The sequence below is a fragment of the Leopardus geoffroyi genome, chromosome B1 (genome assembly GCF_018350155.1).
Source record: "Leopardus geoffroyi isolate Oge1 chromosome B1, O.geoffroyi_Oge1_pat1.0, whole genome shotgun sequence".
NCBI classification, from domain to species: domain Eukaryota; kingdom Metazoa; phylum Chordata; class Mammalia; order Carnivora; family Felidae; genus Leopardus; species Leopardus geoffroyi.
In genome coordinates this window covers 138,714,973-138,735,346 of record NC_059327.1, presented here as the reverse complement: position 1 = coordinate 138,735,346, position 20,374 = coordinate 138,714,973, and the positions used below count along the sequence as shown (strand labels likewise).

Genomic DNA, 20,374 nt, shown 5'->3' with positions numbered 1-20,374 from the left:
ACATATCCCAACTAAAACTTACATTATCTCACAAGAAGAAAATTGACCCCTTACTTTGAAAGTTTCTTTCTCACCTTGTCACAAAAAGCTCTAGAAGAGAAATACTTAATGCATTTTGCTCCATAGACCAGAAGCTAAATATATAGAGATAGTGATCCAATCATACAGCTCATGCTCAAAGAATTAAAATTTTGTTTATCTGCAACTGTAGTAGTTGTTATGGCTTCCTTTGCTCAGCATTATTATTATTTTCTAATTACTATTCCTGACTTTGGTATTTTTTTTTTTGAAGCAGCAGTAAGCCTGTGGGTTGGCTTCTCCATTCTCTTGGGTCACTGAGAGCCCTGAATATTGAATATTAACCCCAAGGTGCTTCTCACAGAATAGGTGCTATCTATCCAGATCCAGCTACCACATCATGATGTAACATTCAATGATTCTCAGTGGGCTGTCACTTATAAGACTATTCTTAAAATGTCCCTGTTTGCTACCCTAAACTTTCCTTTGATAAGAAATATTCTCCAAGTGCTAAAAGGAGCTAAAGATTAATCTGTTAAAGGGACACCTCTCTTTATTTTCTTCCCACACATGCCTCCCACCTTTGAAATAAAGCGGTGCTCCATTTTGTTGATTCTGAGTTCACCAGTTCCTTTCTTTTTATCTATTGTTTATCCAGTTACTTCCAACTACCTCCTCCGGTCTCCCTTTCGCTCACCCGGAAATACAGAAGGCCCAGGGAGCCTTGTTTGTTTTGTTAGCCACCCTTCCATTTAATAACACTGCTATCCTTCAAGGCGGTGTCTCTCTCCATTTCCTTCTAGTCAAATCAAGTTAAAGTTACTTTCCTTTTGACTGGGGACATGCTTACCTATCACCTAAATTCCTTTTGAGAAAGGCAGGTTGGCATAGCCATGGTCATGGGCAGCTCCTAATCTAAAAACAGCTCTATCTGCTTTGTGTATTCTGCGCAATTTGCCAAGGTCATGGCACTTTACTGGGTTGTTTTGACTCGGCATGATCTACACAATGCTTGCTGAATGAAATAATGCTTCTTTCAGCCCAGTCTCTTGTCTTGCCAGTAGGGCCAATGAGAATTTTGTGGGAGAGCCTGTTAAGTTAAATTTTATGTCGTCCTCTAATGTTACTTATCTCTCAAAATCCCTGCTTTTGTCTCCATCATCATTGTCTTATTCCCTTTCAACAGTCCACTTTGGATCTGCCATTAATTTATTGAAATCCCAAAATCCCTTTTGCATTTACTGCTAGCCTGTGCAACCTCTTGGGGGCAACATGTTTACGGTCAAATACATTAAAGAGTAGTCTGTCTTAATTCATTCTCCAGAGTATCTCCTATGAATTACAAAGAAAGTCCTCCAGTTATAACATTGTGGGATTTGGGGGAATAAGTTCATCTTGAGCTTTCACAACACGATATTTAGCAGCTGCAAAGGCAAGGAAGACAAAGCTGCCAGGTCATCCCCTGGAAATCCCAAGACATATATTTTTAACATTTGCATTCTTATTTACATAAATTTGTATGCTTCGTTCAAAAGGCGCTGACTCCAATTATGCAAAATAAAACATGCAACTCCTCTTGATCTGAGAGTGGATAATCACACATTCCAGGCTTGCTTTCCTGCTGCCCAGAGTGATTTCTTTGGCTTTTCCCTCTTTGCTCCTGGAAGTTTTCCTCCTTTATATCTACCCTCTAATCATACCCATTAATGAAGAGTTATCATTTAATTATAAGACTGGAGTCAGTCCCCAAATATTCTTTTTTCAGATTGGTATTCTCTGCTATCCAATTGGGATTTTCATAACACCTTTCCACCCCCCATAGCAAGGGAACAGTAGTCCTTGGTTCAGTTTGGGACACCATAACTGGGTCCGGCGTGCAGCCTTTCACCCAACAGAACATTTTTTGATGTGAGGAAGAGAGTTTGGATTCAGGGTCAAGTAACCATAGATTCAATTATTCACACCAATGCTGCTTTCCATTGACCCCTATAATTAAAAGCTTGACTTTGCTTACATTTTTGGCATCATTTTCCCCCTTCAGGTAGATGGCAAACAGAGCTGATCGCAAAATGAATTCATTAGAGTATTTGAAAGCAAATGTATAGATCCCAGAAGCCAGAGCTTTGGAGCAATCCACTCAACCCAAGACAGTCCCGGTGTCACTGTATGGATACCTGGCTGCTAATTCTGCCCTGCCAGAGGAGAGAGACCTGAGAATCACAGAGTGAAATACCACCAAACCAAGAATTGTCATACTACACTTAATTTCCTTCTGCTCTCTGAAAAGCATTCTAGAAAGTCACTCCCTACCATTTTTATAGTGCTGTTACTGTTTCTGATCAGGTGTAGGAAAACACTGCGTAAACTCAGTAAACTGAGTAAACTGTCTACTGGATGAAGTGAAACTTAGTCAAAACAGAGCCCTCCAAGGTTTATTGACATCTGATGTTAGCCTTTGAAATGTCTTCTTTCTGTCCCCACAAACTGCTGGTCTATTTACAACCTATATTAACAAAGTTGGGGCACCTGGGTGGTTCAGTTGATTAAGTGTCTGTCCAGCTTCAGCTCAGGTCCCAATCTCAGGGTTCAGTTCGTGGGTTAGGGCCCCGCATCTGACTCTGCGCTGACTGCTCAGAGCCTGGAGACTGCTTTGGATTGTGTCTCCCTCTCTTTGCCCCTCCCCTGCTCGTGCTCACTCTCTCTCTTTCTCTCAAAAATAAATAAGAATTAAAAAAAATTTTTTAAAAAGAACCTATATAAACAAAACAGGTGGGGCTGAAGGGGAATGAAGCAGAGACAAGGCAGTGAAGGGCTGGGGCAGTTGCCAACACATTTTGTGATGTGCGGAGAGGGGTTTTGTTTGCTTGTTTAATCTTTGTGCCAAGTGATACTCTTCTCACTAGGAACTCAAGTCAGCAGAGAGGAAGTGCAGACCCACTGAATACAAAGTACAGAAACTCAGTTCCAAGTAGCTTGGGTTGCTTCCCTTCTATGCCTGCAAAACGTCAGGCCTGCAACTTCATGAGGAAGAGGCTTCTGTTCAGCCAGGGTTTCACACCCTGTGGACTGCTGCATTGGGCGGGACTTGCCACCAAGGCAAAATTACCAGGAATCGCCAGGCAAATAGATTCATTTCCTTTAAAATTTTTTTTTAATGTTTATTTATTCTTGAGACAGAGAGAGACAGAGCATGAACGGGGGGAGGGTCAGAGAGAGGGAGACTCAGAATCTGAAGCAGACTCCAGGCTCCGAGCTGTCGGCACAGAGCCTGACGCGGGGTTCGAACTCAAGGACCATGAGAGCATGACCTGAGCTGAGGTTGGACGCTCAACCGACTGAGCCACCCAGAAGCCCCGATTCATTTCCTTTTAAAAAGTACAAAAAAACTCTAACTCAGATATAAATTTTAAAAATAATAAATAAGATATTTATTGAGTACCTACAAAAAAAAAGGTACAACAAATTCTGGTTCCTACCACAGATACCTATAAGTTGGAGAGAAAAGCCCTATTACAAGAAGTTTTGCTTGTTTTTGACTTTTGTCAACAGCAGCTCTGTTTTATCCCGGGCACTGGATTGTGTGTGGCCTGAAGATGCTCTACTGGGCAAACAACAGAAAGGCAGCAGGAATCCCAGATATACTGCAGCCCTTCTGGTAAAGTGTGCTCGATATACCAGACTTAGGCTTCTCTTCTATCCCCTTCCTCAGTTTCCATTTCTTCTTCTTTTTCTTTTTTTTTTTTGTGTGTGTTTTTATTTATTTTTGGGAGAGAGACAGAGAGAATGAGCCAGGGAGGAGCAGAGAGAGGGAGAGAGAGAATCCCAAGCAGGCTCTGCACTGTCAGCACACAGCCCAATGCGGGGCTCAAACTCACAAACCATGAATGAGATCATGACCTGAGCCAAAACCAAGAGTCAGATGCCTAACCGACTGAGCCACTCAGGGGTGCCACCCCCCCCTCCCCAGCTTCCATTTCTTGACATAAACAAATTGAGGATGTGCTTCCTCTAGGCTTACCACGTGTATTGCCTTTCATTTATTCATTCATTCACTTGCATAATTTGTTGAGTGCTTGGATACATAGTGAACAAAATAGGTAAAAATAATAACTTACACAGCGCCTAGGTGGCTCTGTCGGTTAAGTGTCTGACTCTTGGTTTCAGCTCAGGTCAAGATCTCACTGTTCGTGAGTTCAAGCCTTGCATCAGGTTCCACATTGACAGTGCGGAGTCTGCTTTGGATTCTCTATCTCTCTCTGTCTCTCTCAAAATGAAATAAACGTAAAAAAAAAATAAAAAATAAATTAAAACTTGCTGTTATGGATTTATATTAAATCATTTAATCTGGTGACAGTCCCATGAGGCAGGTACTGTAATGATGTCCTTTTTACAGGTGACTTTGCTCAAAGTCACATAGCAAGTGAATAGCAGAGCTGGGATTTGAACCCAGGCAGGCTGGCTCTAGTGAGCCCACACTCAACCATCACGCTCTACACTTCTTGGTGGGATTGATGGGTATGATTTCAGGTTCAGAAGAGTAGCACTTCAGGCAAAACCTGTAATTTCTCTTCTAGAAGTAGTTGTTCATTGCGCAAGAGAGTTTGAATAACAGGTATGTTGTTAAAAGTAGTACCGTGGCTGGACCTAACAGTAACATGTTGAAGGGGATCAGAATATGCCACTCCCAGATATTCCAGTTTGCCAAAAGAATTATTTTGAGCTGAAGTCAACTGAGAAACAGTTCCCCATCACTTTCAGTCTAAAAGCAGGGCATAAATCTCCCTTTCTAAAGGCTATATACATTTTTATTTTTGTTTATGTTTTATTGTTTATTTATTTTTGAAGGAGAGACAGACAGAACATGAGCAGGGGAGGGGCAGAGACAGAGGGAGACACAGAATCCAAAGCAGGCTCCAGGCTCTGAGCTGCCAGCATAGAGCCTGACACGGGGCTTGAACTCACAGACTGTGAGATCATGACCAGAACTGAAGTCGGACACCCAACTGACTGAGCGACCCAGGCGCCCCCAAAGGTTACATAAATTTTTAAATGTGTCTTCTTCTCCCATACCAGCAAGAAGATGACTTTATCACCAGAGATAATTCTTATCAATGGGTAAGGCACCAACTTGAGTCTACCTAACAAACTTAATAAATAACTCTTATCAACCCATTAATTTTCTCCATATGTTTATCTTCTCACAATTTACCATTCTGAGAAGCCCAACCCCTCCCCTCCCCCCGACCTTCTCCTTTCTCCTGCATTTCTCCACATTTTATTGCTTTTTGTTAAAATAGTATAAGCCCGGAATATGTAACTGCTTCTTTGGCCCCTCACTTCTTTTCTATGAAGGGCTCCTTATTTGTAGTAATAAACATTTTCTCTTGTTTATCTGTCTCTTTTTTTCCAGTTTGATTTGCATAACCCCAGGTACTAAGCCTAAGGGAGTAGAGAAAAAAAATTGTTTTTTTTCCCCTCTCCCCTACGATGTAAATTACTAAAAGCACCCTCTTTCCTTCTAACAAGTTCTGATAGACCAGGGAAGGTAAGTTAAAGAGATCAGAGCAGGACATTGAAAGGGAGGACATCAGCAGGATGGGAGTGGGGGTAGAAGCTGAACACAGGCACCTCAGATTAACATCTCTCAGTTTAACATTTTGCTAAGGGCAAGGGTACACTAGGGCCAACCAGACCGGTCAAAATTTGGATTTTATCAACCACTTTTATGAGATCAGTTTGATTATTTCACCCAAATAGCTCAAGACAAAAGGCATAACAGCCAACACACTCAGATCGTACTGTTGAGTAAGAAATGGATTCATTCTTACTTTGCCAATTGGCTTCTCAATCAGAGGGCTCGTAAAGCAGACTGGAGTTATGCCGCTGCTGTACATCGAAAGCTTCCATTGCTGTTCCTGCAAGAAATGAAACACATGAAGAGAGAAAGAGAGAGAGAGACACAGAGAGATTTCAGACTTGGCTGGCTTTTCTGCTGCACAGAACCATTTTCCAGTTGCTCACAATAGTGCCTCAAGCACATAAACCTAAGGGTTGTCACTTGAAGTACCTAAGTCAGCAGTTTTGCACGGGCATCTTCAATATGCAGTCTGTGCAAACTCAGTTAACCTTGTACAAGGACATATTACAAAACCGTTTAAGACATTTTGAAAGAATTCATGCACACATATTGACTTAGATGCAAAATACTTCAGCCTAATCTGTTAAGGTATCTTCCTAGAACATAAATCAGACTATGTGAATCTTTTTAAAACAAAAATAACTTTACTAATAGTTCATTGCACAAAAACACTGGCCACAAGTCAATGTCAGTCTTCAAATCTTTAATTCTATGTGGGATACTATCCAAAGTTCTGTAGCTGCTTTTCAGAATACTCCAAATAGTGACTTTTGTGGCGGGGGGGGGGGGGGGGGGTGTTTTTTGTTGTTGTTTTCCTTTTTCTTTTTGTTTTGTTTTTACTTTTTCTGTCTCAGTTCTAATTCTGTCCCACAATTTAACCTAAAACTCAAGCCACATTACTCAATGTGTTTCCTTCCATTCTATGCCTTTGTTAATGTTGTTCCCGGTTCCTAAAATATCCTTTCCTTAGTATCTGCCTATGATTTCCTACCTGTCCTATTAAGCCCAGCTCAGATTCCCTAAGAAACATTTTGCTATTTTTCTCTACTTCTTTTATTTTTAAATTTTAATTCCAGTATAGTTAACATAATGTTCTATTAGTTTCAGGTGTGCAATATAGTGATTCAACAATTTTATACATTACTCACTGCTCATCACAATAAGTGTACTCTTAATCCCTTTCACTTGTTTCACCCATCCCCCAACTCACCCCCCATCTGATAACCATCAGTGTTCTCTAGAGTTAAGAGTCTGTTCTTTGGTTGTCTCTTTTTTTCCTTGTTCATTTGTTTTAATTCTTAAATTCCACATATTAGTTAAATCATATGGTATTTGTCTTTCTCACTTATTTCACTTAGCATTATACCTTCTAGATCCATCCATGCCACTGTATATGGTAAGATTGCATTCTTCTTTATGGCTGAGTAATATTCCATTATGTATGTCTTTGTGTGTGTGTATGTATGTATATACACAACTTTATTCATCTATTGATGGATACATGGGTTACTCTCATACTTTGGCTATTGTAAATAATGCTGCAATAAACATAGAGGCACTATAACTTTTCAAGTTAGTGTTTTCATTTTCTTTGGGTTACTATCCAGTACTGCAATTACTGTATATGGTAACGCTATTTTTTATTTTTTGAGGAACTTCAGTACTGTTTTTCAGTATGGCTGTACTGGTTTGCATTCCCCTGCAACAGTGCATGAGGGTTCCTTTTTCTCCACATCTTCACCCACACTTGCTGTTTCTTGTGTTTTGATTTTAGCCATAGTGACAGGTGTGAGGTGACAGCTCATTGTGCTTTTGATTTGCATTTCCCGGATGATGACTGATGATGAGCATCTTTTCATGAGTCTGTTGGCCATCTGGATGTCTCCTTTGAAAAAGTGTGTATTCGTGTCTTCTGCCCATTTTTTAATCAGATTATTTGGGGTTTTTTTTTTTGGTGTTGATTTTTATAAGTTCTTTACATATTTTGGATACTAAACAGATATGTCATTTGCAAATATCTTCTCCCATTCAGTAGGTTGTCTTTTAATTTTGTTGATGATTTCCTTTGCTGTGCAGCTTTTTATTTTGATGTAGTCCCAAAAGTTTATTTTTCTTTTGTCTCCCTTGCCACAGGAGACATATCCAGAAAAAGTTGCTGCGGCCAATGTCAAAGCAGTGACTGTCTGCGCTCTCTCCTAGGATTGTTACAGTTTCAGGTCACACACTTAGTAAACTTGAGTTTACTCTTGTGTGCGGTATAAGAAAGTGGTGCAGTTTCGTTCTTTTGCATGGAGCTGTCCAATTTTCCCAACACCATTTGTTGAAGAGACTGTCTCTTTCCCATTTCATGCTCTTGCCTCCTCTGTAAAAGATTAATTGACCATATAATCATAGGTTTATTTCTGGGCTCTCTATTTTGTTCTATTCATCTATTCATCATTTTTGTGCCAGTAGCATACTGTTTTGATGACTACAGCTTTGTAATATAACTTAAGTCCAGAATTGTGACGCCTCTAGCTTTTTCTTTTTCAAGATTGCTTTGGTTATTCAGGATCTCTTGTGAATCCATACAAATTTAGGATTATTTGTTCTAGTTCTGTGAAAAATGCTGTTGGTATTTTGATAGAGATTACATTAAATCTGTAGATTGTATTTTCCTCTACTTCTGACTAGAGTCAGAGTAAATCTCTCCCTACCACAAAGTCCATGTACTATTATTAGAGTACTTGTCACTTTCTGCTGGGAATGTGAGCTACCGAGGACAAGAACTCGTGTCTTAGTTATCTTTGTATCCTTCACAGTGTAGCACTGGTCTTATACATTGCTGTGGTCTAAACATTTGTGTCCCTGCAAAAATCTGTATGTTGAAATCCTAATCTCTAAGATGATGGTGTTAGGTGATGGGGCCTTTCGGAACTGACTGGATCGTGAAAGCAGAATCCTCATAAATGGGATTAAGGTCTGATTAATTAAGTAAAAGAGACACAAGAGAGCTTCCTTGTTGTGTGAAGATACAATGAGAAGTCTATAACCTAGAAAGGGGCCCTCAGCCAACAGTGCTGGAGCCCTGACCTCAGGCGTTAGCCTCTAGAACTGTGAGACAGAAGTTTCTGTTGTTTATAAGACACCAAGTCTATGGCATTTTGTCATAGCTGCAGGAACTAAGATATACTGTAGGTGCTTTCTGTTAGAGCAGTCTTTCTTTTTGCCAGCTGAATCTTTTTCTCTATGTAGTCACTAATTTCCAAAGACCCTCCAGATCCGGCTCTCTCCAGCTCCCAGTTCTCATGCCCATAACACACATTTTTCACTCTCTTTGCAGTCTTTTTAGAGGAGACACCAAGAGGATTGTTACTGAAGAAAAACACTTAACTGTAGGTACCAATAACCCCATAAAATAAAAATGACCTTTAAAAATTAATTAACAAGTATTGATCCATCCCTACCTCCTGCTGTCCATTAATTGGCCATGTTTCTTGAGTGAAAAGAAGATTTTTCAGTGGTCTTAGCAAAGGATAGAGTTTGGCCCTCTGGAATCTCTACCCCTGCTGTTACTAATTATCTTACCCTGGGCAAATTACTTGTTCCAGGGTGGCCCTGCCTGTGAATGTGGTTTGCATTATCGACACACATCATGCAGGGTATTTTGAGACTAATTGTGGAGATGTCTGTGACCTGGAAAGGTGAGGCGTAATTTCTGGGGAAGAAGCCCTGTAGTTTACCCTTAGGAGAAGTCATTCAAACATCTGCCTTCTTCCCCGGGTCTGAAAACAGGGGTTATGGTTGGATTCCAAGGGAGGTGAGGATTTCTGTCCATTAGGAGTTAAATGGAGACTAGCAACTCACTTCATAGGTCATATTCCAGTCATCAAAGTTTAATTACTATCAAACCCTGTTGGCTCAGGTCCTAACCATATTAGTGAAGCCATGATGAAAGTTCCAAGGGCTCCCATTACCAAACCCCACCTTCCAGAGATAAAAAGACACTGCATGGGAAAAGGTCAAAATATATCTACTTGAGATTACAACTTTTTTTTTTAATGAAAATGTTGATGATCAGGACATATGATTCTGTTTTGAGGAAGTCAATATGCAGACACAGTAGATGAATCTGAAGAACTCTGCCCTTCACTCTGAGGCTGGTCCAGTTGCTATGGCAACATATAACTAGTTTTCTTAGGTTATTTTGCAGCCTGATTTTCTTTAGACTAAAGATTCCCTTGATACATTTGCACTGCATATAGTTAAGACTAAAACAACCCAGTAGTTGCAAAACATAGATTTCTTACCTAGAAATTACTGGTTTGGTGGGGAAATATGTGATGATTCTCGGCCATACCTACAAGGGAATTTCTGAAATCATGGGTTCATATGCAACACAAAGTAGTGATGGGCATACAGTTATTATTAGCCAGTGTCTCCCTTTTTCTGTATCTTTTCCTCATTTCAGGATTTCCACATAAGGTTTTGCTGTTGTTGTTCGGGCGGTTGAGCGGCTGGGTGGCTGGTGCTAACAGCTGCTCTGCATTGAACTCCCCATTTGCTAAATGTGGGGGACGGGGGTGCTGAGAATGGACTTGGACCAAGTGGAATTACAGAGAATTAGAGAAAAGTTGTTGAAGCCTCAGGCAGCTCCCTGCAAAAAGAGAGCAATTACTGCCCTCATCTTCTTTTCGTAATAACTTCAGAGCACCCCTGAGAAGCTACAGAACTGCTCAGAGATCCCCACAGGAAAGGTACCTGGTGTTTTTGTTCTATGACTGAATTCCTAAAGGGAGAGGGAAGAAGTGGTTAAGGACTTGAACTGTAATTACAACCTTCAGTGGTTATCCTGGCGCCTGAAACGTAAGAGCAATTCCTGGTGCTAAAGGACAGAAATAATCTAGGATTTTAAAGGACATAAGGATCACCTGTTAGGCTCAGCTAGTTGATTGAACAGTGGGATCAGTCCACATGGCATCTACTTAAGGGTGCATCGCTGGGCAGCTCAAATGAATCTAATAACCCTGAAGGAAAGAATGAGTCCTCCCTCAGAAATCTGGTGGACATTGTTGTCCATCAGCTCCCCACCCCTCCTCCCCAACACCTTGGGGCTAGGAACAATGTGTTCTGTTTTGAGATGGAACCAGAACCTAATTTAAAGATTGCCATGCCTCCATCTAGCCTTACCTTGTCACATTATTTATCTGGAGTAAATATGATTGGGAGTGCTTTTAAAGAACTGCCAACGCAGCACTTCAGTTGCTCCTCACAAAAGTCATCAGCTGTTTCTGGGACCTAGAATGTTGAGGGAACTGGGACATTGCAAACATTCAGTGGGAACCCAGGAAGGAGAAAGTTCCGGAAAAGGGACATGCTATAGGTCATAAGCGTTGCTCTGGCCCCTGTTTTCTCTGGCCGCCTGACCTGATGGTTGAGGCCAACCAACAGGGAATTGGGTTCACCCCACCCATCCCCGCTGAAGTTGCTTCCTTGCAAGGGTCAAGCGCACAGATGCAGAGGTGAGGTGGCCTTGGGAAGGGAGGAGAACTGGGTGGAGGGCCATTAAATGTTGACTCACTTAGGCTTACCCAGACTTCCTCCCTTTTTCCACATTCTAAAACAATTTTGGTGAACTTAAGTAAACTGTGCATACTGCTAAGTTTTCCTACTTCCTTTTGGGTTATTATCACAGACCCAGACCAGCTCCAGTATATGAAAATCCTCTCCCTCTAAAACTTGCAGACATAGAGTCACAGGGGCAAATGTACCCACAAATAGTCCAGTTTCTATATTTTCTGGGCAGAATTCTGGTAGAGGCGCCCTGCTTATGCATTCTTCAGCACCTCCCTCAGTGCTCATTTCCCTTAAATGCTCAGCTAAATTTTTGCATGTAAATTTCCATTTCTTGGATGTTTCACATGCTGGTTTTTAAAATGTCTCCTGTGCTTCTGCCTTCCTTTGCTATGTTTTATGCATCTTCAGTAGCACCTGTACCTACCACAAGGCTACCATTACAAAGAACATTAAAACAAGTGCTTTCGAAACACTCAACAACATTAATGGGACTCCTGAAAGAAAGAGGCACATTCCCTTCACTGCCTGCTTGTGTCTATGAGTTTCCTGCCAGCCTTTATCCAAATGCACGTATAATTAGCTACGACACCACTTTGCATCACACTCTTTTACATTTTCCACCTAACATCCCATTACATGTTTTCTGTGTTATTACACAGTCTCTGGACTTAATATTTAGTGACTACATAATATTCCATCAACAAAATAGAACATGATGTATTCGGTATCTTGATAGATATTTTTATTATTTCCATTTTCCCTTTAATTGTTTTTGAAATTTAGAAAACAGTTGTATTGAAACAATTCATGTCACATATAATTCACCCATATAAAACACACGATGAAAGGGCACCTGGGTGGCTCAGTCGGTTGAGCATCCGACTCTTGATTTCAGTTCAGGTCAGGAGCCCAGGGTCGTGGAATTGAGCTCCATTTCAGGCTCTGTGCTGAGTGTAGAGCCTGTTTAAGATTTTCTCTCTCTGTGTCTCTGTCTCTGTCTCTGTCTCTCTCTCTCTCTCCCCTCCCCCTCTCCTCTACTTTTGCTCACTCTCTAAAATAAAATTAAAAATTAAAAAAAATAGTAAGTGCACAATTCAATATTTTTTAGTTTATTCACAGTATTGTACAGCCATCACCACAATGTGATTTTAAAATATTTTTGTCCCCTGTCAGAAGAAACCCATTACCTACTAGCAGTCATTTAGCATCTCTCCAGCGGCTCTCCTCCCTGTCTCAGGCTCCAGGCAACCACTAGTCTACTTTCTGTCTATATTTTTGCCTATTCTGTACATTTTATATAAATGGAATCATATAATATGTGGTCTTTCATTTAGCATATTTTCAAAGTTCATCCTACTGTTGTAGCATGTATCACTAATTCATCCTTTTTCATTGTGAAAAATATTCCACTGAATGTATATACCACATTTTATTTATCTACTCATCCATTTGAGTTGTTTCCACTTTGTGGATATTAATAAGGTATCCATGAATATTCATGTCCAATGGATGGGATGTATGTTTTCATTTCTCTTGACTATACACATAGGGGTGGGAATACTAGATCATAATTTAGCTGTATGTTTCACCTTCTGAGGAACAACCAAACTATTTTTTCCTAAAATTAACACGCAAGTATACTCTTTTTTTCTTTTGAATCATTTCTTCAGAACATATTTCAAGGAGAAGGGTTCCTGTGCCAAAGATATGGACCTTTTTTATGGCTTTTATTCTATACCATCCAATTATTGTTTTTCAAAAGGATTAAACTGGTTGACACAGCTAAAATTCATGTCATATACGTACACATGTACATATACACACAACTCTTTTTTTGTATATAGCAAACTTATGAGAAAGATGTCACAATTAACTACATATTTATAGATGAAGACACTAAAGCCCACGGGGGTTAGTAACTCAGTGTCAGATGACCAACCAAAGCAGTACAACGCCCCTTTTATGGGCTTCATTACTTCAAGTGTCTGTACCCAGTATGTCCCTGGTTTCAATGAGTAATTGCTGACTATGTCTCTATACTGTAATTTCTTCAGATTGTGTCACAGTGAAACAATAAGCATGGAGTCAGAGGCACGAGCTCAAATTCTAGCCCCATAACTCGCTAGCTTTGAGATCTTGAGTAAGAGCTGCTGAATCACGATAAGCCTCAGTTTCCCCAAATATAAAACAAGATGATATCTACACCATAGGCTCGCCTAGAGGATTTAAATTAAAATTTGGCTCACCCAAACAAAAAAAATGCATAAAAAATGCTAATATTATTTTTTCATGTGAGTAACAAATGTTCTATTTTATTCTTCCTTGATGCCCTCTTCAGAGTGAAATATCACATACCTACGAATCTCTATTATGATTTAATAAATAGATTTCCTCCCCTTTGTCAGTCGATAAATTATCCTCTGAGTACTATAACTTAGCTCTGTGCTAAGTTTATAAGAATTTTTGTATAGAAATGTTAATGACTAATACAAAGGCTTATAAAGTTTTCAATAAAAATTTTAACAATTATAGATTATAATAATTGTAAAAGCTACAGATACAATAGGAAAGCTACAGAAGTTTATTAAATAACTTTATATAGATAAATTTATTTTTTATCTTTAAAAAATATTCAAAAGTTGGGGTGCCTGGGTGGCTCAGTCAGTTTAATGTTTGATTCTTGATTTCAGCTCCAATCATGATCTCATAGTCGTGAGATTGAGCCTTTTCATTGGGCTCTGCACTGAGTTTGGAGCCTACTTGAGATTCTCTCTCTCTCTCTCTCTCTCTCTGTCTCACTCCCCCTCCCTCCCTCCCTCTACCCCTCTCCACTGTTCATGCTCTCTCTTTCTAAAATAAATTAAAAAATAAAATAAAAAATATTCAAAAGTTTGCATTGTAAATCATAATTATAAATTTATTTAAAATAGTTTATTTAAAATAAATATATTTTAAACATATTAAACATTTAAACATTTAAATATATTTAAAATAAACTATTTTAAATATATTTAAATAGTTTATTTAAAATAAATATAAATTTATTTAAAATTGAATAAAATATAATTTAATTTAATATAAAATTAAAATAAATTTTTAAAAAGTAATCAATTATGAGTTAATAAAATAAGCATAGGCTCATAAAAGTAAATGCTTATAAAATAAATATATGTCTAGCTCTAGGGACCTAGTAAATAAGATAATAATCATATAATGGAAAGGGCCCTGGCCTCCTATTGTGAAGATTTGAATTTGAGAACAGCTGTGACACTTACTTGATGGGTGACCTGTCTGGGATTTTATTACCTCAGCAATAAAAAATATCGCATATAATTTGTATTTTCTTAAAAGACGATCAAAATAAAGCAAGGTATTTGAAAACAATCAGCACCACCAAAGAATTATACATCTCTTTGGAATGTCAAAACCAAGGCGTGATAGTTACACCACACAATGGTCTATTCACTTGTATGATATGAACCCTAAATTCTCTAGCAGTTCAGAAAAGATAGGAAGGAAAATGAAAATGAGAGGTCATCTATGTCAACATGAGAAAACATCACATAGAAAAAATTGATCTCCCAGCTCCCATATGTCACTGATGGTCAACTTCATACCCAAAATGATCCCAAATGTTTGTGCCCTGCGAGATCCAAATCTAAGGTGATCACAATGGAGCTTTCAACAGGAGGGAGGGAGGAAGCCAGGGATGCTGTAACCTGCATCTTTGCAGATGAGGGCTGCTTAGAGACTGGCAGTCAATTTGGGGAAAGCTATCAATGGGTAAGAGGCATCTTCTGGGCTAAATTGTGTCCTCCCAAAATTCATATGTTGAAATCCTAACTCCCAGTACTTCACAATGTGATTGTGTTTGGAGTTAGGGTCTTTAAAGGGGTGATTTAATATTTAAAATATGTCCTTAGGGTCCCAATCCAAATGGCTCTGGTCCTTATAAGAAGGAATTTATACATACACATATATAGAAGGAAGATCGTGTGAAGTCACAGGGAAAAGGCGGCCATCTACAAGCCAAGGACAAAAGTCTCAGAAGAAACCAACTCTTCTGACACCTTGAACTCAAACTTCTACCCTCCAGAACTATGAGAAAATAAATTGTTTAAGCCACCTAGTCTGTGATACTCGGTTATGGCAGCCGTGAATAATTAACACAAGCCATCTTAGCAAGAAAGACAGTATCAGGGGAAGAGCTTTTAGGGCAGAAACTTTTTGGGGACTTTTAGGTAGTCAGTGTAGGAAAGGTTCCCAAATGAATTGGAGAAAGGGTGCTTCAGCGACCGGTGATAAAGCAGATACAGAGTTTGAATGGGTGATGTTCTGTACATCAGTACTGAGCAGGCCCTGGGGATACCCAGGCAAATTAGAGGCTGTCTGGGCGCCTGGGTGGCTCAGTCGGTTGAGCGTCCGACTTCGGCTCAGGTCATGATCTCACGGTCCGTGAGTTCGAGCCCTGCGTCGGGCTCTGTGCTGACAGCTCAGAGCCTGGAGCCTGTTTCAGATTCTGTGTTTCCCTCTCTCTGACCCTCCCCCGTTCATGCTCTGTCTCTCTCTGTCTCAAAAATAAATAAACGTTAAAAAAAATTAAAAAAAAAAAAAAAGCAAATTAGAGGCTGTCTTACTCTCAAGGAGCTCACCCAAGTCCAGGGGGCAAGAGAGGATCCAAAAGGAGCAGTGCATATTAAGGTTTGAGGAGAAAGAGCAACCAGCCCAGCCAGGAGAGCAGTTCCTGTGACCTGGAGGCTTCTAAGAGGAGCTGGTGCAGGAGTGGAGCACAAGAGATCAAAGCAAAGTTAGGAAGACAAAGAAGTGGTGTGGGGCACAGAGGGGCTGGAGGGGGCTGGGGATTTGAAACATGGTTTACAGTGTTTCAGGAAGAGGAAATATCATGAGGGCAAGAGGTATGGAGTAAAAAGAAATGTTGACTTTTTATGTGAGCCACAAATAATTTGAAGCTGTTAGATCTTACAGGGTAAGGCAGAGGTGGTGAGAGATGGCACAGGAAAGGTAGGCGGGAAGCCCAGGATTCTTTCATAACAATGTTTGAATGGATTCCTTGGCTGGCAGACAGGAGCGTGAATGTGAGAGGGGAAAAGACTGTAACTACTCAAGCTGCCGTTGGAACAAATCTGGAAAGATGGGCTAATGCCTGAAAATCTGGACTCGCCAAGTCGCAGCAGGGCCACGCAAATGGAGAGACTTAAGAAAGGGGTTGCAATTAAAATCATAAGAACTTAAATATTGCTTGAAAGTGGAGGTTGAGCTGGGAACAATTACTTGTTCTATTCCAGGGTTCTAGGGAGCAAGGAAGTAGAGGCAAGGAATACAGACTCTTGCTAGGATTCCAAGAAGAGGGGAGGACGTGGTAAAGGTGCAGGTCAGGCATGTGGGGGGACCGTGGGTTTGCATCAGGGTGCACAGAGCACTCACTACTTTGGAGTTCTGATTTTTTAAATGTAGCATTATGTGATGGCAATTTTGTACTACATTTTGGCTCCAACCTGTCTTCTTGTCTCAACTTGAACTTTCTTAGGCAGCCAAAATTTTCTTCTCTCTCCCATGCAAACACTTGGCTTATTCATTCCCCAATTCTTTCTCACACCTTCGCCTCCCCTTCTCACAGACACTGGCTCTACCATCTACTAGTCGTGGAAACCCAGGCAAGTTGCTTCACCTTTCCAAACTTTATACTTCCTCCCACAGGAAATGAAGATAATGCCCACTGCAACAAGTTCATTGTGTGGATTAAATGAAAACAACAACAACAACAACAACAACAACAACAACAACAACAACAACAACAAAACACAGGGTTTCAATGAGGCACAAGGAAAGATGCTCTAATCCACCCTGATGGCGGAGACGGGTGAGGTTCAGGGAAATCAAGAAATCTTCACACGAGTGGTAAACTCACTTCTACCTACTTTCGCTCATAAACAACTCTTCCTTGGACTTCTGGAGGATTCTCCACTCTTCCTCTCCTCAGATCTGCTCTCCACACTATACCTGAGAGACTGAGAAGTCTTTTTAAGAATAAATGGAATTATGACCCTCCTGCTCTACTGCCTTTCCCCTTAAACCTAACACTCCAGAGGTTTCCTCCTGCTCTCAGATAAAAACTAAAATTTATCTTAGCCTACAAGACCCTCCCTGGTCAAACCTCTTTCTACCTCACCTGACTCATATTGCACCATTGTCCTCCCTTTGGTGTTTTGAGTGACAGGTTCTCTTCTGCCATAGGACCTTGGCTTATGCTCTTCTCTCCTCTGGAAAAACTTTCCCCCCATGCCTGCATCCCACTCAGCCTCCTCACTTCACTTTCCAAGTCACTCCAATTCTCCCTTCAGTGTCAGCTCAGCTGTCATTTCCACGGGTTCTATTTCCCTCCTTCTGTGTTCTCATCCCACACAGCATTTCTCCTTGGCAGCTCTTATCAGAACTGTTCTTGATTTGGGCACTTTTTGTACCTGTATTTTGTACCTGTAGGATTTTTAATAAGAAAGCACATATTATTTGGGTTCTAGGTAGTGTTTTCACCATAAGCATATTTGCTGTAGATTCCTTACCGCAAATATTTTCACCACATAACTCATTTGCCACAAGGCAATTTTGCCCTAAGAGATAAAAAGATAACTGGTTGAAGGTTAGTTTGATTTCTCCATGGACACAGTAAACCCTTTTTCATATTATATAAATCTTAGCCTTGGGGTGCCTGGGTGGCTCAGTTGGTTGGGATTCGACTCTTGATTTTGGCTCAGGTCATGATCCCAGAGTCATAGGATCAAGTCCCATGTCAGGCTCTGTGCTGAGCATGGACCCTACTTAAGATTCTCTCCCTCTCTCCCTCTGCCCCTCTCCCCTGTTTGCATGTATGATCTCTCTCTCTCTCTCTCTCTCTCTCTCTAAGATAAATAGATAGATAAAAAAATATTTTTCATTAAAAAAAAATCTTAGCCCTGATAATGGTTATACAGTGGTGCAGAATTTTGAACCCACATTTCTGATAGAACTTAGGAATGTCTACCAGTAGACATGTGACAATATGCCAAGAACAAACAACAGTGTAGACGGGTTTCACAACACAATACAAAGCTTAGATACAAATATACATTCCAGTGTTTGGAAACTGATACCTCTCTTAATGAATGAAGAAATTTCAGTGAAAAAAGAAAAAGCAAGATGCTAAAGAAGACAAAGGAATAAATAAGCAAAAAAAAAACCCCACAAATGCATAAAACTATGACCAAAAGACTTTGAAGGTAAGCATTTAGGTACAATCTGCAAAATAAAATCAGTTATTTGTGTAATATTGCCACAAATCTATATACATTTTACATGTATTCAAATATTTCATATTTTACAATAAAATATTTTCAATTTTGTTACTCATTTTTCATGTTTCATTATGTTCTTTTGAATGAAGGTCCTTTTCATTTTTCATGATTTTATCTTTTATACCAAAATTATCTTATGGCCAATTAGTTATGCAGTGAAAATGCCTGTGATGAATATGCTTGTGGGAAGGTGCTTATAGCAAAAATACTGAATATGTATTATTTGTCTCCACTCCCCCTAATTCTTAAGTTCCCCCCGGGTCAGGGTTTCTCTATTTTTATCCATCACTGTGTCTCGAAACTCTAACACAGCACCTGACATACCATAGGCGCTTAACAAATACACGTTGGGTAAATAAATGAATAGGTAAATGAACAAATGGCTGAATTCCTAAGACGCTTCTTAAACAAGAGAACAGGCCGAGAAAACAGGGTAGAGTTTTCTAGGCAATAGGTTAACACACATATAGGAGGGATGAGAGAGCAAAGGTATTTAAATAACTGCAAATTGTCTGAAGGGACACGGGATATCATGGAAGCTGGAGAGGATGGCAGGGTCAAACCTTTAAGGATGATGATTATCATGAAGATATGAAAGATCCAGCAAAATATTTTAGGCAAGGAGCACCTAGATTGGCCATGTGCTCTACAAAAATCACTGTGGTGTCATGGTGAAGAACATATTAGAGTGTGAGGCTGAAGGCCCAGAGTTCAGGCAGGATCCTGGGAACTAAAATAGGCAGTGACATTTCAGGATATAGAGAAGAAAACTGGATTCAAAAGAATCAGTTTATTGTCCTCATGACAGCTAACTGTTGAACAACATTCAAGGTTTTTTTTTTTTTTAATTTACTTATTTTGAGAGAGAGAGAGCACAAGAGAACAGGATGAGGGGGAGAGAGAGAGAGCGAGAGAGAGAGAGAATCCCAAGCAGGTTCCATGCTGTCAGCACAGAGCCCCACACGGGGCTCGATCTCAGGAACCGCGAGATCATCATCTGAGCCCAAATCAAGAGTCAGATGCTTAACTGACTCAGTCACCCAGGTGCCCTGTTTTGTTTTGTTTTGTTTTGTTTTTAATATTACTTGGCTCTTTGCCTGTGCCTAGTAAATGCCCTTGTAAATATATCCAGATAATGAGTATTATATTTTTGTGTTCCCAAATGAGAGTGGAGGTGTCTCTAGAGCATGGGTAGGAAATGGGAAAAAGAAGCCATCAATCAAAGGTATAAAAACCTGCTTAGTAATTAGGGATATCAATTAACTTTAACCTTTAAACCAACTTAACTTTTAAACTAAGGTGTGCTTTTTGTTCCACGGCAAAGGAACAAAATGTGTACAGGTGATGCGAATAAATCGGCAAGATATAAGTAAATTATGGTAGATATCCTCTGAGTGACATTTTGGCAACAAATCACCTTCACTATAGTTCCACTATAATATTCAGAGCCAGCTCCATGGGTATAGGAACCAGCTCTACCTATACACAGAACTCAGTGCTCACAAGAACCCTGTGCTTGGCATAATGCTCTGTTGTTGCCATCTTCAAATTCTCAATAATTTTATCATGAAACTTCATTTTGTAAGTGAAATCCGATGGGATGATGGATGGAGGATACACACGTATAGAGGAAATACACACAGTACGTATGACTGCTGCTCCTTGTCATCTTATTTGCATACGGTGTCAGCGATGTCTCATGAGCACAAAATGCCAGTGGAACCACAACGGGTGGCATTTGAGAGAGACTTAGTGCAAGTACAAGGTGTAAGTGTGTTATGTCTACACATGAGTAAACAGAGACACTAAGAGC

The 20,374-nt window shown here is 40.0% G+C and overlaps 1 protein-coding gene across 2 annotated transcripts in view; it reads right to left on the bottom strand.

Annotated features, from left to right (window-relative positions):
* RASGEF1B (RasGEF domain family member 1B) overlaps nt 1-20,374 on the bottom strand; it is a 559,703-nt gene that overhangs the window by 157,807 nt on the left and 381,522 nt on the right. For both annotated transcript variants that reach the window (XM_045473602.1, XM_045473603.1), the window contains one exon: nt 5,847-5,933. In XM_045473602.1, the coding sequence (XP_045329558.1) occupies nt 5,847-5,933 (87 nt within the window). The remainder of the gene's footprint in view (nt 1-5,846; nt 5,934-20,374) is intronic.